Genomic DNA, 26,537 nt, shown 5'->3' with positions numbered 1-26,537 from the left:
TATTACACACACACACACATATATTTTTTTTATCATGTCACGGATTGAGACGTATGAGTCAATTGTCGTAGTTACCGAGTGATAACACTCCTTCACTGTAACTTCTTCGTTAATTTAGACTGGAATGTTTTCTGAGTCAATTTCACTTTAATCGCCTTGGAGGGTTTTCTGATAGGGTCGGAATTAATACCTGATGAACTGAGAGATTATTGCGCATGTTAGAGATTAACTGCTTGATATAATTTGGTAACGGGTTTCGATTAGGTCATGTACAAACGGGATGTGAAGCCCATTAAGTAGTATAATATGAAGCATAAAAGGGAGTATTTAGAAATTGACGGGGAATTCTGGCATCAATAGACCGGAGATGTCGGGAATTCGAATCCTCAGCTCAACCACAGAATTTACAACAGGTACTGGTAGGATTTTTTGAACTGTTAGCCTTCGTTCTTTATTAGCCTTATATACGCATATATTATCAGCAAACTTAAATGATTTCCACTCCTGACGTGATGATGGATTTCAGATAAATTACATAAATTGTGAATAGACTCGGACTCAAAAGAACTCCCTGCCGGACACAAACCCAATTTAGTTCCATTTATGTAAAAGACGGGAGACTGTGCGTTATAAGATTTAACACATAATGACAAATTTCTTTAATATTACAATCTGGGAAAATATCGAATAATTGACTTCGTACTCTTCACTACTGTTTAAAAATATAGCTAATGTAGTAAAATTTGAAGTGAGAGCTGAATGAATATCAACTTGTATGAGAGGAAGTACTTAAAAATTAATTTGATAAATCAATTTTTTCAATATAAATAAAATTTGCATACTTCTATCTTAAATATTGTTTTAATTGTTAGGTGTATCGAATAACCGAGATCACGGTGTGGACTTGGGAAAAAAGCAATTTCAATTGTTACTGCCAATCTTTCCACCTATTTTAAGGTCATCATCAGGGCAAAACAATATTATAATATGTCTACAAATTGACATAATTCAATTTTAATAGACAATTTCTAATTTATTTGAAGGATGACTCAGTCCTAAATTTGCCAAAGAATATAACAGAATATTAATATTTATGTAAGGTATTGGTTGAAATAAAAAAGCCAGTGTCACGAGCGGGATTCGAACCCACGACCCTCGGCTAAATACGCCGCTGCTCTACCACTTAACTATCGTGACTTCGATCCACTCGGACACCAACTTCCCATTTCCACCTACCTTTCGAACTTTCCCTCCTTTTTGCCAGTTTTAATTGCTATTAATTAATTGAAAGAAGTTAATTGGTCAATCGGATCACGAACTATAATGGATTTAATAACAGAATATATTCAATTAAATTAATATAAATATTGATTTTGAACTGGGTATTAACCTGCGCAAAGTAAAAATAGTTTTTTTTTTTTTCTGATGATGTTATAAGATTTATATATAGCCAAAAAATTCACTTGACACCGGTAAAACCTGGAAACGTACTAGTTTAATAAAGTGATAATATATTCATAATTGGATTAGCAGCACTAACCTCTTTTCACATTTTTTTAAAAAACATTACCATTGTTTTTAGTTATTATTTTGTGTGAGCCCGTATAATTAATTGAGATTGTGATCTTCTGACCCATTTTTAAAACGTTTTCACACATCAGCCCGTGGAAAGGTTTCACGCGTTTCTCATGAATGGACTTTTTCCTGTAAGGGCCGCGTAGACAGGGGAAATGACTACACGATTTGAATAGGAAATCGGAAAGAATTTCAATCAGATTGTTTTCCCTTTCTGCAATCGGTCAAATAATTAAAGAACCAATTTTGGAAAAGTATTACTCAAACGCAGTTGTTGGTAGTAAATTTTAGTAAATGAAAAAATTTATAATGTCAAATTTGTAGGGCAATAATACCGTACTTAAAATGAATGTTTATTTCTATATAATTGACTATGGTTTAGTTAATTTTTTTGATAACCTTATANATACACACACACACACACAGAGTTGGTCCTTTTCACACAATCTCTCACGCTCTAATTTTCTATCTCTCGCTGTGATAAAAAATAGTGTATTGTTTTCTCTGCTTCTCTCAATATTTGGACGGCAATAGGTTTGTCTGAATCATAAAAATCTGATCATAGTTCATAAAGTTCAATTCCAAACAATATTTTATGAAATAATGTTTAAATAATAACCTTCCTTTCAAATAAATAATAACCTTCACTCTCTCACTCTCTCTCTCTCTCTCTCACTCTCTCTCTCTCTCTCTCTCTCTCTCTCTCGCTCACTCACTCACAATCAATCTCTATCTCCATCTCTTTTTTCTGTCTATCTCTCTATCTTTCTCTATCTATCCCTATCTCTCTCCTTTTTATCTCCTATCTCTTTCTCTAATTCTGCTTCATATAACTCTCTCTCTCTCCCTCTCACTCTCTCTCTCTCTCTCTTTCTCTCTCTCTCTCTCTCTCTGTCTCTCTCTCTCTCTCTGTCCTCCTCTTTCTCTCTCTCTTTATACTCAAATTATGTAAACTTTATTTGTATGTGCGAATGCTCGTTAAATGTAAGAAAGGTGGATGGGACCTTTGTGAGCTTATAAATAAAATAAGGAATTCAATTCATTCTCTCTCTCAGTGTGTCTATCAATCTCTTTTATTTTTCTCAGCCATACTATTTCACTCTACGGCTTCAGATAAAGGGGTAAAGTGATTCATAAGATCTTCTTTTACGTGGTTAAATAAAACTGTTTTCATCTTCTTTCTCTTAATTTTATTACGATTATTGAATTTGAACAACTCTTAATAAATAAATTTTAAAAAACAATTTTTTCCAGGTATTAAGTTTTGAATTTCAACCATTCCCACAATTTCCCAAAAAAAACCCCGCCATCTCAGATGTTAATCAAATATAGTGTATTATATTTGTAATGGTTAAAAAACCTATTCGCTTTTAGTGTAAATAAATGCTAATGGTAAATTTATATAAGGAAACGTTATAGTCAAGTAAAAGAAGTAAAATATTGTTTTTAATGTAGGTATGTAGAGATTTTTGCTTTCTATTTTCAATTTTGAAACATTCTGTAAGAATCGAAAAGGATATAAAGATTATGTCGCGTAAAATTGGATCACATGCTGAAAGGGTTTTAATCAGTTTGACGTGTGTAACATAAAATATAAATAAACAATATTCATGAAGTATTGCCTTAAGAAAATTTATTGATGCTTGTTCGCTACGATTTGTTGTATCAATTTGTATTTTGACTTTTTGATTTGTTTTCAAAAATTCTGCCATGATTGATTGATTCTGTTTACGGAAGGACCACTCTTCCTCCCGTGGTCTTGAACGATAAAACAGCTTGGGTTTGGACTCCGTGCGATTGGGAGAGGAAGAAGAACAAGAAGAAAGGGAAAAGAACGGGTTTATCATTTGTTGAGCCTTACGCCAGATGGCGCGTATCCTGGCCGGCCCACCTCTTCTCCTTGTGGGGACAGTTCGCGAAAGACAGTGCCAAGAAGGAGGTGGTTCCTTCGCATGTTCAGTGCCGACTTTGCATTTTTTCCTACGCCGATTAGGATTTCTCAGAGGATAACTACATGAATCACCATATTTGAATCTTGCCATATTATTTGTCTTATAAATTAAGGTAAACATCAATTATGTTAATTTTTTTAAATATTTCCATTGTATTCTTCCTGATAAAACTTTATATTTAAACAGTAACATTCAGCTCAAGAGATAATTTAAATTAAAAAACTACCTGTCTTCACTGGATCGATATGAGTACGTTCAGTCTGCTCAAATAAAAGGAATGTGACCTGGGGTTTTCGGGGAAGCAGGTGCGAGCAAAGGGCGTGGGCTGGCTAAGTGCCTAGACCATTGAGTCAGTCGATCCGGCATCTCGTAATTACGGCGGGGGAAATAGCATAAACGAGCATAAAACTGGTTGCGACCACTCCGGCAAAAGAATATAGGCCAGTGTGCTTTTTCAGGACGGGATACTTTTAGCTCTGAGTCGTGACGTTCAAAACCAGGATGGCTTGGAGGAGTCTGGGCGAAATAATACGACCGACGATCTTATTTGGGAATGGGTTCAGTACGAATAATATAAGAAATTCCTATAATTATACAATCGTTCATTTAAACCTTATTTTCTAAATGTCATCCGAGAGGTGTGAAAGGGACTTCCATAAATGTTTTTATTTCTTTGATATAAGTTCTTACGGACAGAAAATCGATTATGCATGTATAGTGTTATACTTTTATTTTTGGTTCTACTTACTTCTCATAGAAAACAACAGTTAAATTTAGTCTGAAATATCTCAAGAAGTATTTAAATCTATGGTAGAACAAAATCTTGCATTCCACATCAATTATTTCTACGTATGAATTATTTGCGGTATTTCAGTAGTGATATAATGTTATGATGCTAAAATATTTATAGAGAAATCCATGAAATGACTGAAAATTACTATTCTACGAGATAAAATCATATACAATATCTAATAAGAGAAAAGTTAAAAATATTATATTTTGTCTTCACCTTGCTACCTCGCTGTTGTTCAGTTTCAGAGTACATTCATTTTAATCTCCATTGATCTCATCTGTTCAATGTGATCCAATTTTATTATCATGTATTATTATTATTATTTCCTCATTTTTCAAAAATAGAAAATTGCAAAACAACAATTCTACAATAAAAGTGATTTCTCTTCCAGCCACGTCTCTCATCCTTGTACAGTTATTACGAACTTGGATAGCCTGCGAGTTGATGAACTCGGCATGTAAACAATAACTCTGAAGGTCCGCTACCCTCGCTGGTTGTCTTAAAACTTCTCAAGAATATTTGTATGAACAGTCAATATCATTATGGTATAAATATATTTGTCCATGTTTCTTAATGTATTTTTGTCAAAGTAATTATTTATAAGACGGGTTTTCGTGTTATTTTTGTTTTTCATTCTGGCGAAATTTCATTGGGAAGGTTGTTGCCAAATAGGAAGGAGACTTTAACGATGGGTCGGGTGAAGTTAATGGCGCATGGCCGTTTGCCAGACACCTGACTGATTACCGCACCCTACGTGTTTTCCCCCCATTTGAGAAATCTTCTTAGGTTTTAATTTTATTACTTATCGGTGATAATTTTTTAAAATATATTTAGTAAAACCACTTGACAAAAATACATAAAGTGATGGCAAAAAGTTGAAAAGGAAATCGGAACAATTATGGACAATTACCGGTAGCCGGCCTCCAACAATTCTACCTAACGGTATTTGTGAAGATTGGAGAAGAAACAGTTCTTCGGCCGGATCTCCCCTACTTTGCCCAGAAACAGGTTTCATATTAAGATCTATACGTTATTAGGAGTTGAAATGAATTTCATGATTCGAAAGTAAACAAACGTTTACAGGTAAACGACGTTAATTATTTAACAGGCTAGGTCTCTAATTTCTACTATGCATCCATTATTTACACATCTGAATAGTACGGGCTCAAAAAGCACCGTCTACTGTGAAACAACCCAATTTTCCTACACGTAGAGAAAAACAATAGTTTGCGTTCAAATTTGTAAGGATTATAAGTCAGAAGAAATTGATATCATCGTTCACACTTTAATGTGAGATTGGGCGTTTTTATGTGTGAAAACATTATTTTCTACTGATTACGACATTGTAATTTAAACTCTTTTTCTGAAGGTAGGATGATCAGTCAAGTAGATGTGGAAGAGAAAAGAAAAACAACATTTTTACGTATGCCGAAGTTTCATCAAATTTATTGACATCCTCAGGGTGGGCTAAGGGCAGTAAGAAGTTCAGCTTTTATTCTAATTATACAAAACGCTTAACATTATTATTACATTAACACATACTACTAATTGAGATTTTCAGTCAATTTTAAGATATTATATTTAAAGGTGGAAACATGTTTTGACAAAACTCAGCTGTATTGTTATTTTCCGTAGGTGGGAACAGACACAACAGTATAACATTGTTAGTGCATAGCTGATAATTATATTAATAGTAATTTAAGAAGATATTTATCAGGACACTTCATTAACGGCTACATCTTTCGTTTATCTGCATATTTACCACGCTAGCAATTCTGGGTTTGAATGTAAAGCCCATGAAATTTGAGTTTATAATAATTTGCAAAAAGTAATGTAAAGTGGTTTGACTCCCCTTGCCCTCGACAACCAACGGACAGTTACATGTTAACGCATAATAATTACTTATCTTATTCTATAAAACGAAATATTAAAACATCTTTATACAAATCGCTTATATTAATATAATATATTGTTTGATTTTTTGATCCGTGCTTTTACCATGCATTACACAAATATTGTGAAATTTAAATTTATGATTGCCGTTATCAGAACTGAATGGTATAATTTACTACTTTGGCAAGAAGGGCGTATATCCGTCTAGTTAGTGCTGGTGTTGCAAGAGTGAGTCTTGACTTTTCCCCTTCTGATTTTATGGGTTAATAAATTGCCTTTAATTTGGTTTACCCTATCGGTTTTTGTTTCTATGGCTTGGAAAGCGATAAATACGTGATATATTTCTGCTGTGAATGTATTCAAACCATGCAATTTACTTTCATGCCTCCAATAAAAATAAAGTTTTAGATCAATGTTCAGCAGTGCCACTTTCAAAGGGGCGTCGGTGGTCGCAACGGTTTAGCCGTTGACAAGGCGCTCATCACTGTAAGGTAAAGGTCCAGTGTTCGAATCCAGCGGCCCTGTATTCGAACCAGACATATTTACAAATGTTTTTGTTTTTTTCAAAAACACCGGCACCCTGAGGGTTGATATGACTGTTGCGAACCCTCGTAAAAAAATAAATAAAGTTTTAGAGAGTGGCTGTGTAAATCCGATTTTTTTTATAAACGCACACAATAAACATATTTTGGAGAGGGTGAGAGAGGGAGAGAGAGAGAGAGAGAGAGAGAGAGAGAGAGAGAGAGAAACGAAAGACGAGAGAGAGAGAGAGAGTGAGAGAGTGCTTTGAGAAAAGAGGAACAACTACAGTTAATAGTTAGACGAATACGTGTAATGTATTTATGTGACTGACGGAATTGAAAAAATCGCCTATGCTTAACGATACATCTCATGTTTTTACAATTTTATATCAGTTAAATTGTAACTCCGTTGGTGCTAAGGTATTACTTACAAGTAGAATTACAAAAACTACAAAAAATGTATAGAACAATGTTTTTTATTTAAAGAAGAACAAAAATTTACTTTTTTGTACAAGTTTACGAGTTGTTAACGTTTCATATTTGGTGTAGGGTTGATTACGGCGCAGATCCGTCTTGGCTACATTGTACCAACTCTTCACATTGTTGTGGTGTGATTTAATTCCACTGGTCACAACATTTTCCCACAATTGCTGGTAAAGCGTTAACATCAGTGACAGATCTCTTCCGCTGGGCCCAGAGATTCTCTGTAGGGTTTCAATCTGGGGATTGTAGTGGCCATTCTAACGAATTCAACCTATTTTCGTCAAGCCATGGGTTTGTCACACGGGCGGTATGATTACGATCATTGTCCTGCTGGAAAATAATGTCAATTTTGCGTTTATTGAGCTTTCTAACCCTTCCTGTCTAAGTATGCTTTAATTACTCAACATAGTGACTGCAGACATTCTTCCTTCTATTTTTGAATGAAACTAACCCCTTCTGTCATTAAGCATCCCCATACCCCTATACTTCCACCAAATTTAATTGTTGGTTTGTCTTACCCTTAGTTTTACCCTACTCGTTATCATCAGACCCAAATCTATTAATTTTGAATTTGTCAGATCATACATTTGACCAATCATTTTCTGTGCAGTGGGCATATTTTTTTGGCGATGGCTAATCTTAGATTTTTATGTTAGCATTGGTTTGTTAAAATTTTCCCTTCCTCGCAAGCCAGTTTTCTTCGAGACACGGCGAACTCATTCAGCACTGATTATCGAACCGCTTAAACTTCCGTTGTATTTGAACGGCATTATCAAATTTGCTTGAACGAATAATGCCGACCTTGAAGGCATCTGAAAGTTTTGGCTTACGACCTGCTTTATTCTTTTCAATTCCTCTCACACGGGCTGCATTCATTTTCTGAATGTCACTAATAGTCCATACTGAGCATTCGTACTTATTACTCAAAGAACGGTGGGATGCTGCTTTTTGAACCTCATCCAGAATTGCCGATATCGGTTTCACTGTAAAATCATTTCAATTCAACTATTGTATTACATTCACATTTCAAAAGTTTTATTTATTAAATTTACTAGTTTTCGTGGTCCGCTTGACCAATTAATATCTTTCAATTAATTAATGTTTGGATGGTAATGGCAAAAAGGAGGGAAAATTCAAAAAGTGGGGTTGAGATGGGAAGTTAGTGTCCGACTGGATAGAAGGCACCATGGCTCAAGTTATAGAGTAGCGGCTTATCTAACCGAAGGTCGTGGGTTCGAATCCCGCTCGTGACACTGACTTTTTTATCTCAACTAAAAACCTTAATTAATTGAAAGTTTTATTTATCTTCAACAAAAAATAAAATTGCTTCTTAATTTAGATGATTACTGTTGATCTTATTTTAGGTGATTTAGATGCTGGAGAAATTTTTAATCGTTACCAATGTTGAATTGATTTTAATTATTAATTGTTAACGGTTGGACTGAAACCACACACTGGATCCCTGGTTTTGTGGGACTTATAAAAAGGACTGATTGTATTATGTTTTCAATGCAGTTAGGAAAGAGTTTGAGGATTACAATAAAACAGTAAACAAAGTTTTCTCACAAGTAATAAATACGTATTGACAAAACAACATATCGGATTAGCACAAATTATTGATAGTACTGCAAATTTCTGATCATTTTCGTGAGTGGTAATATGTCTGTTAGTCATGGTTTGGCCAAAGGTTTGTGTTGCTTATTAAGTATTCTGGTGTGGTCGATATATTGTTATTCATGTGATGTATGTTAATAGAGTTTTCGTATGTTTCAATTATAAATTCTGACAACACGTCTACTTACATATAATCCATTTTCAAAAGTGATACCCAATAATTATTTTACAAAAGTAATAAACTATGTATTATATCGTTATGCTCTAAATTTTACTCTTTTTGTTATTGATGTTGTTATACTTTAAATTTTTAAATAACTGAATGCATAAATAAGATTTTGGTATTTTATATAGTTGTCAAAATCTTATACGTAAGAACAAAATAATATTTTTTTAAAAATTTAAAAAACTTGGTGGTGATTTCAGGCAAACCGTATAAAGTAGAGCATAAACATTTTTTATCGCACATATCCCGTGCATTTTTCAAGAGTTTTTTTGTTTACAAAAAAATGATGGATGCACGTAAATAATTAAATTGGTTTAGAGGATAGTTGGCGGAGCGTAAGAATCCGATTCGTTTCGGATGCCTTTCTGAACTTCGAGGGAAACGGATTTAAAATAGCAGCTACCATCTTTTTTTATGTCCGGTGGTATAAAAAAATTTATAGTAATAATAAAAATAAATAAGTCACGCTCCACAAACCCAGCAGCCTAGGACGTGCAGTATTTTTTAGGGGGAAAATCAGAAATAGAACGAGATGTACTGCTTACATGTACATAGAACATTCTTTATTCTTTAATGTAGGAGAAATCCTTTTTTTCTCTATACGAATCGAAACTAAAAAACAAAAACTGTAAAGATTTCTAAACATGGATAACCTAATCATTATTAACGAATCATTACCACCTTCGGAAAAATTGAAATTTTAGTAAGTATTTTTAACTAGAGCCACGTTTTTCTATCATCTAACTGCAAATAGCGAGTTTAAAACAGTCTATGTCGACATGGAACATTATAGATAAAACGGCCGCTGTCCGAAATAATTAGTACAAATCGACGAGATATTACTGGATTACCACAACCTTGATCATGTTTAGTAAATTTTAAACGTTATTTTCGACATACAAGATATTGGGAAAGATAAACCGGAATGATAGTCAAACAGTACAAGAAATTACGGTTACGCAGAAGATATAAAAACAGATCAATCTTTACACTTGTTTATGAGAAAAATTAATTAAATCCTACACAATTCAGCGTAGAACGATTGTCACTTTCCGGTCAAATTTGGTAATGCTTAAAGATATTTTTTAGAGGTAAATGGATCTATAAACGCAATAGATTACTAAAAATTTTGCGAGCCCACTCGCAAGCCTCATACGCAGCCACCCAGTAGGGCGCGCAAGAAGCATACTATATACATACTATAAAGTANAGACAGACAGAGAGACAGAGAGACAGACAGACAGACAGACACAGAAACAGACAGACACACACACACACCACATTCTTTCTCTCTGACTCTTTCATTTGTTTTCTATCTGTCTATCTTTTTATATATCTATATCATTTAGTTTTTATATCATTCCCTCTCTCTCTCTCTTTCTCACACTACCCCTCTCTTTTTCTTGCTATCTCTTTACATATCTGTATTGATTTTCTTCACTTTTTGTGAATCACTCTCTATCCTCTTTATCTCCCCTCTCTTTACCACTCTATCCTCTCTCTTTTTTTAGCTATCTGTTTATGTATCTGTATTGGTCAAATTAAAATCTGAGTGCTTTTAGAGCAAAAATCTTTCTAAAACTTTATATTTAGGTATTCTAATAGAAGTTTGTCTATGATCATTTTTTAAATAGAAACTCTTGTAAAAAAAACTTTCAAATAAAATTTTACAATCAAATTCATTAATTAACACGTTAATTTTTTTTTGAAATTGATAACAAATGAAAGATTTACTACGACAATTGTTATGAATGTTTATTATATTTTTTTTTAGTTTTCGTTAATCACTCTCTATTTTTCTCTATCCTCTTTATCTCTCCTCTCTTTCTTACTCTATCGCTCTCTTTTTCTAGCTATCTAGATATCTGTATTAGTTTTTTAAGTTTTCGTTAATCTCTTTCTATTTCTCTCTAACCTCTTTGTCAATCTCTCTCTCTCTCTCTCTATATATATATATATATATATATATATACATATATACATATCCCTCTCTCTCTCTCTCTCTCTGTTTTCTTCCTTACACTACATCTCCCCACACCATACTTAAAAAACTGTTGGTTTTTCAATTTAGTTAAGCGGTTTTTAAGGTTGGGATTTTCCTAAGTACATTTTTATTGATTTTAACCTTCGCCAATATTGTTACTGTTACACATTTTAGATACGAATTTCTTGAGCGTGATGTTGTAAAATAAGTATACCCATTTATCAGATATATCTTTTTCTGCTTTATTGCTGCTACAAGTAATTCATTTCTGTTTGTGTTGTCAGCAGTTTGTACATAAATATTATTGTTTCCTTGCAAAAAATAAATACATCCAACGGGTTTCTAAAAGACCATTGCGATAACCCTGACCCGTGAAAGTCAAGAGTGATTTACACGGCGTTTTTCTAGAAATAAAATAAGGAGTGAAAAATAAATCTCACACCTTTGCTTAAAGAATCCTGTTTAAACTGCAAGCTGTCTTTATGTAAAATGATAACTGTCGTGATACTATTCCAGTTCTCGTGGCTCCGTTGGTTTTCTTTCCTTCACCCTCCTGACACATTTATGAATCTTTTCTGTCTCCCACGCCACAACGTCACGATGTGATGTAAATTTTTTTTCTTAGTCTTCCGTCTGGAGACCGAGATGGAATCGCGGAGCCGGAAGGGAATAATGCAAATATTTTAATTGTGGCCCGCCCAACAAGGGAAAGAAGAAAGAGTCAAGGACAGAATACATTAGAGTGCGTGTTGTGATCGTCGACCGGTTTATTCAGAGTAGAAAACATAAAATTTATTTTATAAGAGCAAAAAAATTAAATTCATTAAATAAAGCACAAAATTAATTATTCTTTTTAATAGTAGACAAAAAAGCAAATAAATTACAACGAATTAAAATTTACATAACGTTTAAATTTTTTTTGTATACAAATTTATTATTGTTAATGGAATTTACTACACTCATCAATACGGAAATTGATTTTTTTTAAATTTCTACACTTTATAACACAGCGGTATTTTCCTGTGTCGTTAATTAATGAAAAAACAGCCCTAGAATACTAATTCAAAGGTGAAAGTGGTCAACAAAAGATGAAACATAAACGGAATTGCTAAGTAGAAAATGGTATTTCCTGAAAGATGTTCATGCTAAAACTTGTCTGTGTAAGTAAATAATTAACAGATTGTTTAACAATTTGTCAAGAGGCCAAAAACAAAAGTAGGATAAACGGTTTATTTAGGCCAATTCTGTCAATAGTTCCACTTACATCCTTACAATGTAATATACTTTTATCATACTACATTTTTTGAAAATAAGTCTTTCATTTTTAAAATAAAAAAAAATTAATAGATATTATAAAAGTAACATTCACTATAACTGGAACAAATAGTGAAAATAAAAACAAAAAGGGTCAAGATGGCCATGAAAGTTTTGATTCTTGAAAATGTTTTCAATCTCAGACCACCCAACAGATCGTGACGAAAAAAATCCCTAGGCGAAATTAGATTCATTTTTTAAAGTGGGATTCGAGATGACTCAACAGAAGAACGTGACCTACCTGATCAAGACAATCTATTGTATGCCAAGAGATACTTACGACTATTGACACACTAAACGGACCCATAGTTCGGTTTATTGGCTTACGACAATACAATACCTAGGTCGACTTGCGAAAACAGGATACATTTTACACAATTCTACCCGGACTGATCACCTTTTGATAAGGTTTGTTAGTGTTTTAAAGATTATTTTTGTTTATTATGTACCGAAAATAAATTTAAGGGGGCATAATATTGGATATTTTCTTTAATCTTATGTAAAATAACTACTAAGGAAAAATCTTTTTAAATAAAAACTTGCACAGATAAACAAGTTGAAAACTCATTTTATCTCTCTCATTTTTATCTTGTTACACTCTCTTACTACCCTCTCTTTTTCATTTTTTATCAATCACACCGCCTTACACTCTCTCCTTGTTTAATCTCTCTCTCTCACACACACACNTAGTGTTGGAACGACATTTATGTTATTAAGACAGTAAAATGAACAATATTGCAAATTTTTTACCGTTATATTATAAGTTTACTGTCAATAAACATTAAAGCATTTAAAAATTATAAACGATTACATTTTCGAAAGCTGATTCAACTAGTTTTTGATAGCAATTTTTGGCATATATTTAGAAGATTGTACGACAATTTTGCTGGTATATTTGTCATGCAATAATTTCAAAAACACACTCACTCCCTTCTCTCTCTCATATTCTATTTTTTCCTTTCTATTTTCATGGATCCATTGATCCTTTCATTCTAATAAGGTTTTTTTACGTTAATCTTATCAAAGACTATTTCCTTAAAGAAAATATCCACACATGAAGAAAACGAAGAAAGTAATTACTATCCCCGGTGTTTTCTTTTACATTTTTTTCTCAATGTTTATTTCATATAAAAAGGTAAATAAATAAATTAAATAAAAATCAGTGTGTCGATGTTAGATCAGTCGTATTAAATTGCAGACGTCGGGATTTGTTTGTACAGCTATTTTATCCTCATTTCGGTTCATTATTCGGTGCAGTGGTGGTTTCCCACCTTCATAGTCATTGATTCTTTAACACTAGTGTTGTCAGTTCCTAAATATCTCGAAAGTAGACCGTGGTTCCTTTTTTTTTTAACAATCTACATTTACCGTTCTTTAGAAAAAGCTACGCCAAAACCTAAGATAAAATTTATACAACGGGCTTAATGGCAAAAAATATTTTGATATAGGCGGAAGATATTGTTTGATATCTGTGAACCAACTCGTAACGAAGAACGTGACTTACTTGATACTGTAAATTCAAGTCAGTACTGCTGTTCCTAAACGTTGGGCTGTAAGACAAATCTATCGTAGAAAGGCATTTTTAAGGCTTAAAAGTAAGGTAAAATAAACTTCAAAGGCTTGGAACTTTGGTAAACCATATATTCTGAAGTAAAGCTTTCATTGATAACTAAAACACGCGTATACCATGTTTCTTAAATTAAAATCTGAGATGCTTTTAGAGTAAAAATATTTAAATATTATAATAGAACTCTTTATGAAAGTGAATGGTTGAGATAAACAAGTCAGTGACACGAGCGGGATTCGAACCCACGATCTTCGGCTAAATACGCCGCTGCTCTACCACTTGAGCCCTTGTGACTTCGATCTGCTCGGACACTAACTTTCCATCTCATCCTCACCTCTCGGACTTTCCCTCCGTTTTGCCATTTTTTAAATGTCGTGTAATCTATTTGATTCTCGGCGGCAAATGAAATGGCCGCAGAGAGCTTTCGTGAAGATATTCTTCAGTTTAATTAGTACATCCATTACAGTTCGTAGTCCGATTGACCAATTAACTTTTTTCAATTAATTAATTTTTATGAAAGGTACTCGTTGAGATAAAAAGTATATCTTCAAGAAAGCGCTCCGCGGCCATTTCATTTGTCGCCGAGAATCAAATAGATTATACGACGTTTGAAAAATGGCAAAAAGGAGGGAAAATTCAAAAGGTGGGGTTGAGAAGGGAATTAGTGTTCGAGCGGATCGAAGTCACGATAGCTCAAGTGGTAGAGAAACGGCGTATTTAGCCGAAGGTCGGGGTTCGAATCCCGCTCGTGACACTGACTTTTTTATCTCAAACAATACCTTTCATAAAGAGTAATTAATTGAAAAAAGTTAATTGGTAAATCGAACCACGAACTGTAATGGATTCTAATAGAAGTTAATCTATGATCATTTTTTTTTTAAACTCATGTAAAAAATTTTCAAATAAAAATCTGAAATCAAATTCATTTGTTAACACATTCATTTTTGCAATTTAAATTTTCATTAATAACAAATGTAAGATTTACTACGACAAGTGTTAAATAAAACGAAAGTGTACTGCCAAACTTTATACTACAGTTAAAACATACTTTAAAACGAAAATTGAAACTATATTTTATAAACCATTATAAACCTGTTAAAATCTTCATACATTAACGCTAATATCTTACAACAAGTAATAAAACTTAGTTAATCTTACTTTCCAAATTAACAAGTTAAATAAATCCTACTTTGATAGCAAACGCAAAACCTGATATTCGTAATTATTTTGTAAACTAAATTTACATTAATTTTTGGAGGGCAAGCCTATTTACACTTCAGGTCATAAAGTGTGTTCAATATGAACATTGTTTTAAAATATCAATGTAAGAAAAACAGTTAAAGAGAAATGTCTTTTTTTTAAACCTACATGAAAGATTTGATGTGTCCTGTCACACATGATGTCAAGACTAAAAACTACAGTAGCCTTTTAAGGTTATAACTAAATTAAAACAATGAAATATGTGACTTTACCCGGAAAGTACCATATTTTGAATTGATTATGCCAAACATTCTTTTATTATATTGAAAATTATTTATATACTTTACTACTTAATTAATTCAAGTAGTGAGCCGGTTAATAAAATTGTACGAATGATTTTGTCAGAAGAAAGATTGGTTCATATCATTCTTCCATTTCATTGTTGTTATGTTTGGCATTTATGATTGATCAGATATATAGATATTGCTTTCCTACAGAATCAAGACTATACACAGGATTTTCCCCCATTGTTTTCTAATAATAATCTATCTTTGTTACTGTCCGTACAGTTGCTGGTGTATGTTAATCGTTACACCCCTTGTGGAGCCTTCCCCTTCTTTGAAAATATTTAGGGGTGGGATGATGAAGATACTGAAGGGGGATGATACTGGTATATTCATAGTACACTTTTTATACATACAAAAGGGGTTTCCGGTACAACGGACGATAAACGGACTAGCGATAAAGGCGTTGAACGGAACTTCATACGATAAAGAAAGATTTTGGATACAAAAAATTGAACTGAGGAAGAAAAAACAATCCGCGGTCACAAATGTTCCGCTTGATACCTAAATTAAAGATTTAATACGGCTCTAATCGAAGGTCTAACACGGATTAACCGGAGACGATATGTGTCAAGATGAACTTTAAGGAAATAAGAACGTGAAAGTTGCCACGTAACGGAGATGGAGTTCACAGTTACCTAACTACCCGACCCCTTTCGGAGGAGGGCTTGAGTTTTTATTGTCCGCGGCTTTATCTCTAACCCAGTACCAGTTGCATTCCTACATAATAAAACCACGCTCCGCAAACCGATCCTCAAACTACCGACATTTCCAAACTTTTTCACCGCAGGCTTTACAGATCGTAACTAGGTTTCAGAAATCAACACATAGATGGGTGTTTGTGTATGATGGGTGTTGTTTTTGCTGTTTTCCTTCTAAATGGGCTGATTTGCATTTACATCCAACAAGAGAAAATTTCAACATTCGAAAGGCTTGGTAATTCTAGCGACCTTAAAGTAGGGCAAATCTTACAAAAAATACTGTGGAATCCGCAAGTTTAAAGTTTCAAGCTTTTCTAAAAATAAATGCAATTGAAAAGATTTTCAAAACTGCAGTCGTAAATTACGTTAAACATCTTTAATATTCGGTTGATGGATATATTAAGTTATTGAAATGATTAGTAATTGAAAGCAATTTGTGCTTAACCTCAAATGAAACATATGACCGTTATTACATTAACCATATAGCCATCTACTGAGGTCGGTGTGTGTCATATATAATTATCTTCAAACAATACGTCTCAATTTAAGTAACAGTTTAAAAAAACTCAAATTAATCAGGGCCGAAACAAATTGGTAACACACTCGATAACCACAATACTTGATGAATGTATGAAAACATTAATGTTTTTAAATCCATTAGATTTCGTGGCCCGATTGCCCAAATAACTTCTTTCGATTAATTAATCTTTATGTTTGCACAATGGCAAAAAGGAGGGAAAATTCGAAAGGTGGGTTGCGATGGGAAATTGGTGTCCGAGTGGATCGAAGTCAGGATAGAACAACTGATAAAGCAGCGGCGTATTTAGCCAACGTCGTGGGTTCGAATCCCGCTCGTGACACTGGCTTTTTTATTTCAACCGATACCTTACATAAAGATTAATTAATTTAAATTAATGTTATTGATCATAACAACGTCTCTAATTCTAATTTTTCCTTTTAGAAGTGAATGAATGAATAAATGTGTTCATTTACAAAAAATGAATTAAAATAACAAAGTAATTACATCGCAAACAACCACTCACACAAATACATGGGTAGACACATCTGAGTTGATCAGGGAAAAAAACAACATATATTCTGATATAATAATTATATTATATTAACGTTGAAATACATTAACATTTATGCAGAAAATAATATTTCTAAAAGATGAGGTAAATCGTATAAAATTTATTTGATTGTCTCAGCAGGTCAGGATTTAACGTCGAGATGGGTCTAATATTTTTTGATTTAGAAGTACGGAAAAAAAGATCGAATTCGCTTACCCGTCCGCGGCCATCTGTGGCCTCCCCTTGTAAGTCCCGAATAATTTAATAAATAATAGGTCAAATTAGGGATGACTCGTTTTTGCCCGCAAGCAATTCTGGCTTCCCTATACATCCCTGCACAGCTTGGATTTTATTTGAGATTAATTGGAAAAAATATGGAAATGTTCAAATAAAAATTGGATGTCAATAAACAACCCACAACTTGGTCGAATGTGTTCTTTTAACAACAAATAATTTTTGGTTGGTTCCTAATAAAATTAAAATAATGCTTTGTTATTCAGAAATCCTGAGATGCGGTTTGGTGTGATCTAGGTTTCAGAAAAACATTTTATATTGAGTGGGCACTGTCAACACGACACGCAAGAATGGCACAATTACACAGAAAACAAACACTTTGAGCCCTGAAGATGATCTCAATAAAGATCGAAACGTTGGCACGATAAAGAAAATGTTTTTCTGAAACCTACACCACACCAGACCGCATCTCACGATTTCTGAATAATCATCAACTAACGGTCCCTAATCACCACTCATAATGTTTAGTACTATGTGGTTTTTTTATCATAGTAAGTCAAATTTTTGTAATTCTGATGAAGTTTTATTTGGAAAAATTAATATAAGATCAAGTTCATCCAAAATAAAAGAATAATTACAAAACCAATCTAAATTTGATCTTGTCGGCCGCATACACTAGTATTGTTAAATTGATTAGTTGTCCTTGAATATTTTACAGATTTGAACAACTTCTAATGATAGCAGTAGTAATTACAGAACATACCGAAAAATTATTTTCTATCATTAATTTATATTATGATATATAAACTAGAGTAATCTTTAAAGAATATACGCTTGATTGAAACAGTTTTTATTTCATAAACGGATTTTTTAGATATTGTTGAAATTGAACTTGGAGGCTTTACATTGAAAGTATATATCATCCCAAATAAAAGAAAGCCATTCCTTAAATAAATAATGGTAACCATTATTATGTTTAGGGGTCTAATAACCAAATTACTTCTTTCAATTAATTATTATTTTTTTGGTCTTGGTTGAGATGAAAAAGTTAGTGCCACAAGCGGAATTCGAACTTAGGAGCTCACGATGTTCAAGTGGTTAGAGCAGCTGCTTATTGAGCCGAAGGTCGTGGGTTCGAATCTCGCTCGTGGCCTAATTTTTTTATCTCAACCAAGACCATTCCCAAAAAGAATAATTAATGGTAACAATGTTCAATTTAGTATCCAGTCGAAACAAGATTACATAGAAATTGGTAGTTCTAGGTTATTGTTTAAATTGTTTTAAATTATAGGAATCCTGTAAGCCATGAAACTTTACTACTGAGATAGTTTCTTTCTAACAAAATGTTAGACTACTCTTTCAAAGCTAAAATTGCGTTTTCAAAACCGCAAGGAAGGAAAGTACAAAGTTGCGATTTTGTTTTCAAGCAAGAACATCCTGTCACGAAAATCCGACTAGCCTATCTGCGTGATCAAAAGTGAAAGTAATTTTATTATAAGCGAAATCCACCTAAATTCCTCTTTGAAATGACTCGGAACTCCTTCACCGAATATCCCACCGACTTCCAATGGAGAGGTAAGAGAGAGCGGATAACGGTTCCATCCAGAATGCGTTCCTCATGAACTTTGCTTCTTTTTTTTAATAAATAGAAGAAATTAAAGGTTTAGTTTTGAGAAAAAAAAATAATAATCGATTTTTTAAATAATGTTTCTCAATAACAATAAATCTCCTTATTATATCCTCGGTACGGATATTCTACCTCATCTCATTGGTTTTTATGACGTTAAAGTCACCTAGGGTAAAAGCATACTACAAGCGGCCTACACTCAGATATAATCAATTATGATGAAACCACCGACAAGTAGCTGATAATTATATTTCCGGAGTCTTGCTGAAGCGTCTAACTTTCTCTCATTTGTGGATTTTTTGCGTCTGGGAGACTTCGATGGCCACATCTTGCCTCCACCGCAAGGGCTTTCTCTTTTTTCAAAAATAAACGGGTTTATATATTTCGAAATGAAATGGTTTTTATATATGATGAAAAAAGTATGATTTTTTGGAAAATGTAATATAAAATACGAATTATATAGATTGTCGATTCCATGCTGGTTTGCGGTAAAGTAATGGAGAAGAGGAAAAAACCTCTTGAATAATAATACTTCCTGTTAAAAAGGAATCTTTTCGAAAATATAGGTATATGTATCTGTTTTATAGAGTATTTTTATTGGTCGTGCATCATTATGCGTTTTTAAATATGTATGAGTACTGTACTATAAACATGATTACAATATTTTTGTGAAACTTTGGAAAGTTCTCTTAATTAGCACGCGTTGTTCAATTTGGGGTAATGATTAATTTGGATACATGGTCTAATAAACCTTGTTTCGAAGTAAAATTAACACAGACGTTCCATAGTACGTCCTAGCATGCCCGGTGATCGGTACGCGCTTCTGGAGTAGCAATAAATGTTTTTTATTTCCATACGCAACTTTCCTGTTATGTATTCAATTCCAACAATCCTAGCATCCGTGCCGTTTTCACTGGAAGAAACGTGATATTAGCAATATCCCTGACCGCTGGTCAAAATCGAGCACTTTCAAAGTCCTTGGAAGTATCACGAAAGGCTGCGATTCCCCACTATTTCTCAGTGATTTCAACTCGCGCTCCCCATTTGATATTTACGACGCCGTTTCGGAAAATCGCCATTTAAATTTACCTGGACGAACTTTTTTTTCTTTTACAGTCTGGCTGAAATTGTTAAATTACTGGGCCACAAATCGGGCACGATGTTGTTCCTCATAGGGTATCAAGATGAAAAGTGGGCGGTCAAGGTTCTACCCGAATTCAGAAGACAAAGGAACACTGTAAATAGGCAGGCATATTCCGGTTTCATTTCGGGTTGTTTTCTAAATGGGAAGGAATCAGCCTGGAATATTTTATTATCTTTGGAAAATGAATTATCCCACGTCCACCATATTCGCAATGCCCGATGCAATTGCCTCGAACTTAAATATTTGTAAGAGATTATTGTAAAACTACTGAACGAATTTTATTTACCAAAATTTAAGCTATTACCTCCCACTGTACACTACTTTTAAACATCTTTCTTCCAGTGTTTGACTTTGGTGACATTGCAACCTCAGTTTAAGCTGAGCAGCGTGCGCCGTCTGGGTTTAAGCAGGGTGATGTACGTCACCGGCAATAATTTTACAAATTTTCCTACGTGATTGCCTCGTTCGATGATTATTTAATCTGATTTTAACTGAGATGTTTGATGTCAAAATTGGAAATTTTACTCTATTGAGGACCATTAACTTTGCATGCGCTGACAGGCCCGGCAGCAATTAAAGAGTCGGCATTTTTATTATAAGGAGGAGAAAACACGCTTTTCTTTCGTCTTGCTGGTAGCGATATTTCGCCTGTCAAGCTAGTGGCCGACTAACCGGATTCAGAACCCTTGAAAAAGAAAATCTCAGCTTGAGCAGGCAGCAGATTTTCGGCATTTCCAGCAGAATATAATTACCTGCTATAATTTGTTGAATTCGTGAGGAATGGTCAAGAATGAGGTAGTTTAGAAAAATACCTTTTCCATTTTTTCCCCGACGTTTCGACCTTTATTCGGGTTCAGGGTTCACATAAAACGTGTGCTATTTTTGTGGTGTCATATTGGATTTGTGTGAAATTGTTGTGAATACATGTTGTGTCCACAGATGATCCGAATAAAGGTCGAAACGTCGGCAAAAAATGAAAAAGATATTTTTCTAAACTATCTCATTCTTGACCGTTCCTCACGAATCCAACAAATTATTAAACAACATGTCACTAAAAAATTAAAAAAAACACCCATTATCTGTTAAGTTGTACCTTAACTATAGTCCCATCTATGACACTTGTCGAGTTGTTTATTATATACTATTGGGATATTAAAAAATATATTGTAGAATTATAAGGGTTGGAAATATCAGATCGAGTCTAATATTACCGGTGAATTACTCCCTGAGTTAGAACGTGGCAATAACGACCTTTGGATACTATCTTGGATACTATCTAAAAAAAAATTAAAAAAAAAAAATTGAACTCCACACTCACTCCATCATTCATAATTTCTATATTGATTTTTGTTTAGTAAGAATATATGTGAAGTAAATACCACTCAATTTTAAAGTTCGCCATGTGAAAACTAAAAAGTTCAGATGTATTATCAATTTTTTAATAAGGTCAAAATAACAGATATCGCTGTGTTGCTCTATTTTTATTTCTTTGTAACTTATATGGGAGAAATGCGTTCTAATCTAACCGTAATAAATATTACAATATTTTTCGTTTAATTTACACATGCCTACACTTTTTAAGGTCAAAATAATCACGCCTGAGGAATTATAATAAATTTTAGTTTAAATAAAATTCTCAAGAGATCTTATGTTTTTGTTCACTTGCATTGATAAAGATAAATGTAGACGTTCGAGTCGCTGAATGGTTACGGATTATCCCAACGAGTGTTTTGTAATCTCAGATAACGTAATAACGTGGTTAGACCGAAAAAACCATAATGAGCGGAAGTGTAGTGACAAGGGGGTACGAAAGGAGAACTATCATCTGTGGAAAATCGTCTGCATGGGACAGTGATTTCCAACCAGCTAAAAACTTCGACAGTTCATGACCTTTCCAACGGTTTCGAACCTTCGATTATTTTGATTATTGATGGGCAATTTTAGATGGAAGTTGCCAAAAACGTGGTACGGGACGTATCCTGAGAATTAAATGCACGGCCCAAGAGTTGATCGGGCCGTAAATTAATAATTAGCAAATGCATTCTGAAATTATTTATTAGTAAAGAAACAAACACTTCTTCATAATAAAAATTAATCCATTTGTAAAGAACTTAAAACTTATTAAAAGGTGAGACTAATATTAGAAAAAAGGTAGGAAGTTAAATAGTTATCGTAGGGGCAATTAAACAATGGAGGACAATTTGAAAACTTTCATTTTCATTTTTTCTTTTATTTGAACATAAGGTAAAGAATAATTTTTTTTATATTTTGATTACAATCTGTAATTATTATTTACAATATGTAATAAATTGAAAACTAAATAATAAAATACCAGATGGCTATTGACCGGCGATTTTTAGAGCAAAAATCGAATAATCTAAGGGGAAATTCTGTGCTAAATCTAAAAATGGTGCAAACATTTGGTAAATGTTACGGTAGGTGGAGAAAATTCACGAAAATGTATTTTTTAATAATCACTAAAAAAATTGAAGAAATCATTTACTAAAGTAATAAATTCGTTGTTTAGTATTACCACCAACTTATCACTATTCAAAACTCTATTAAAACCCACTAAAGAAAGACTTGCGAAACCAAAGACACATGTGATAATTGTCATTCCTTATTCGCATTCTTTTAAATAAATAATGTAAATCAACTCTAAATAATATTAAAAAGTATAATTAATTAAACTTTAAATAAATAATTATTCGGAGATCGTGAGATGCGGTCTGGTGTGATGTAGGTATTAGAAAAATATTTTCTTTATCGTGCCAACGTTTCAACCTTTATTGAGATCATCTTCAGGGCCTGGGTTATATAAGCATGGAAAACAAACACTTTGAGTGAGTACTAATCCTTTGGATGGAATCTAACATTTTCTAGTATTGCATGAATTCATTCTTTTTTAAATCTAAAATTTTCTAGCATTGTATAAATTCAATTTTTTTTAAATTCTAAAATTTTCTAGCATTGTATAAATTCAATGTTTTTTTAAATTCTAAAATTTTCTAGCATTGTATAAAATCATTTTTTCTCACATCCTACATGTATTTGTAAAATTTAAACAATGCTCTCTCTCTCCCCCCTCTCTCTCTCCTCTCACTCTCTCTCTCCTCTCTCTCTCTCTCTCTCTCACTCTCTCTCTCTCTCTCTCTCCCTCTCCCTCTCTCTCTCTCCCTCCCCTCCCTCCCTCTCACTCTCTCTCTTTCTCACTCGTTCTTCATCTCCCTCTCCCTCGCTACAAATAAATCTCACTTCAAGTGGAATCAAAAACTGGTCCATTGGGTACGGGAAGAAAAAATTCTCGCGTGAAGAATATTAACAAACCCTCTTATAACAAAGTTGGCCACATTAANTGTGTGAATAGTGAGAAAGACATAATATACAATAACGCGTACATACTTTATAGTATGTATATAGTATATTTGTTGCGCGCCCTCCTGGGTGGCTACGTATGAGGCTTAAAATTAAAAAATTAAAACTATATTTCTTCAGTCCTACCATTTATTCAATTATTTTTATTTTTATTACATTAATTTTTCACCCGTTCTTCCACTCTCTCACTCTTTCACTCTCTCATTCTCTCACTCTCTCACTCTCTCTCTCTCTCTCCCTCTCTCTCTCACTCATTCTTCATCTCCCTCTCCCTCACTTCAAGTGGAATAAAAAACTGGTCCACTGGGTACGGGGAAGGAAAAATTCTCGCGTGAAGAATATTAACAAACCCTCTTATAACAAAGTTGGCCACATTGACCGAATATTATTGATAAAAAGATTTTGTAGCAACAAAAAATCCCACTTCCAACTACCTTATTGTATGAGCTTGCACCTCAATTAAGTTCGATTAAATTCAATCAATTACTAATATACAACGCAGAATACTTCGAAACTATCAGTGAATTCCAAATGAGTCATAACGTAAATGCTGAACTCGTATTTCCCTGGGCACACAGACGGATCAAAATATGAAACTGGGTAGAAGCGACATAACTGATACATGGAACAGAAAAATATTAAAAAAATAACTTAAACTTCTTTTCTATTAAACACTATATATTAAAGAAACTTTCAGATTTTATTAAAATAAATCTGATTAAGTGTTTTGCTTGACGTCTTTTTGAGCAATTTACGAGTAGCTTGTTGTCTCATTACGTAAATGTACCATGCGTGAAGAAGCACGCGAGAATGAATTCGGCTTCCCTTTCTAGCCCGGGCCCCGTGACCATTGTTTCCTAGCGATTTGTATTTTGCGCACAGCTTTCGTGAAAAGCCCGTGGTGAAGCCTTCTACGTCATGTATGACAAAATTAGAAAACAATCGGACAAAACGAAGGCAGCTGCTCGGCCCGTGCAAGACAGTGTACGCAGATGAAACCCCGTTCAATTCAAATTTGTGGTCGAATGCCTTCTAAGAGTGAATCGATGAATTTCCTGCAGGGGGGTCAAAAGGTGCAATTTTTACAACCGCAATCGTACATTGTACGTTATAAAAGCAGAATTGTACCGCAGTTGTGATTCACACCCAATTTTCAGAAACAGTGTTATAATCAATTTTGAGAGGAACAAGATTGCAAGACTCAACTCCCAAATATATAAAGAAAGAGGGATAAATAAAACGCTAAATTGTAAACACGGCTAAGATAATTTTGTTGAAAATATTCGTGACTTTACAAGGAAAAAATGCATTATAAACAGAAATAAATGACATAGAACAATGACACAATAGATGTGCCAACCAGAGGAAAACGCAAATTGTTCGAAATAGAAATTTTTGCTTGTGACATCTCTTCAACTTTCTAGTTATCCGTAGACACGTTCAAATGATTTTAACATATCTGGAAAAAATTTTATCCAAATACCAATTTGTATGGACTTCACGCTAATCACAGGAATTTTTACCCTTTATATCACTTTTGTTGATTATTTGAAGCTGGCCAGTATCCAACTGGAAACAAAAATTTATATTTAAAATAGTCAAAACTCCTCTTTTCTTATGTACTCTGAAAAAAGTGTATAGTCCTAATATATGAAAAAAGTTACTTTTACTTACTTTTTATATTCTACAAATTGGTTAATTAAATAATAACTTTCCATCCAAAAATGATTTCAGCGTTGTCTTTTTCAGGATCTTCAGGATTGAAAATTTATCAAATTAAAATTTAATTATAAAAGACTCAGTACACAAAATTTTAAATTGGGTTGTTGAGTATTTACCTATCTTTGTGTTGGTCTGTCAGGTTCGTTCGGAATTCGCCATCTTCAGTGTTGGGTCTGCATAATTTCTGTTAGATTCCTTGGTGTGTACGTTTCTTTCCCTAAATGACATTTTTTGTGATGTCGTTTTGTTTTGGATGTGTGTGTGTTTTGTTGTCCCTGTTGGTTTTGTTGCTGTTGTTTTGTGCTAATTTTTTTATTGTTTTTAGTTCGTTTTCATATTTTTCTTTTGTGGCAGACAAATATTTTTGATGCTGCCATTTTATGTCGGTGGGGGTGATCTGTCATTGTCATTGTTGATTTTTCTGTAAATGTCAGTTTTAGGGATTGTCGAGGTAATTTATACCGTTATTTTTTCTAGCTACATAAAAATCACAAGAGCATGACATTTTATGAAGTTTAATATCTAAAATTCTCAACTACAAAGAAAAGTTTGAAGCCATCTAACAGATAAAATTTCAATTTTGACTAGCAAGGTTCCTAACACAAAACTTAAATATGTTGCAAAAATATCCAACATTATCATTGGTAAACTGTGTCCCAAAGTTTCAATATCATTGAAAGGCAAAAACATTATGTTTGATTATAATAATTCTGATGATTGTATTGCATACTTTGTAATTTATGGTAAGCAATTTTATTAAATTATTGTAGTTAAGCTATTGTAGCTAGCTAAGCTATTTGATATTTATTTTGTGTATTGTTTTTAGTGTAAATATGTTAATTGCTGCGGTCAGTGGTGTGCTATGGCTGTTCACACCCTTGGTCCAGGCTGCAGTCAACAGCGCGCCACAGTTCCTGCCTGGAGGAGACATGAGCCGGTTCGCTTTGCTCGAAGACAGCCAGGTTGGTGCACCAGTATATAGACTCCAGGGAATAGACCCAGAAGGATCTCCTGTTCACTATTCAATCAGTGGACAGCACTTTCAAGTGGACAGGATATCAGGAATCGTCTCGTTGGTCAAACCACTTGACAGGGAGGTGGAAGATATCCTTGAAGTCATCATCAGCATCACTGGTAATTATTTAAATCAAATAAAACTAATTTAGTTAATAAAATAAAACGTATTTTTGTTAATTAA

At 33.5% G+C, this 26,537-nt stretch overlaps 1 protein-coding gene across 1 annotated transcript in view; it reads left to right on the top strand.

Moving 5' to 3' along the window:
- Positions 1-3,471: 3,471 nt before the first annotated feature.
- The window catches only part of LOC106668955 (cadherin-23-like), a 36,383-nt gene continuing 13,317 nt past the window's right edge, over positions 3,472-26,537 (top strand). Inside the window, exons 1-2 of the mRNA XM_024229806.1 lie at positions 3,472-3,639; positions 26,166-26,473. Coding sequence (XP_024085574.1) covers positions 26,173-26,473 — 301 coding nt within the window. The 5' untranslated portion in view covers positions 3,472-3,639; positions 26,166-26,172. The remainder of the gene's footprint in view (positions 3,640-26,165; positions 26,474-26,537) is intronic.

Source organism: Cimex lectularius, unplaced genomic scaffold, assembly GCF_000648675.2.
Source record: "Cimex lectularius strain Harlan isolate CLEC.00 unplaced genomic scaffold, Clec_2.1 scaffold247, whole genome shotgun sequence".
NCBI lineage: Eukaryota > Metazoa > Arthropoda > Insecta > Hemiptera > Cimicidae > Cimex > Cimex lectularius.
The sequence above is the reverse complement of the archived record's forward strand: the minus strand, read 5'-3'. Positions and strand labels throughout refer to the sequence as shown.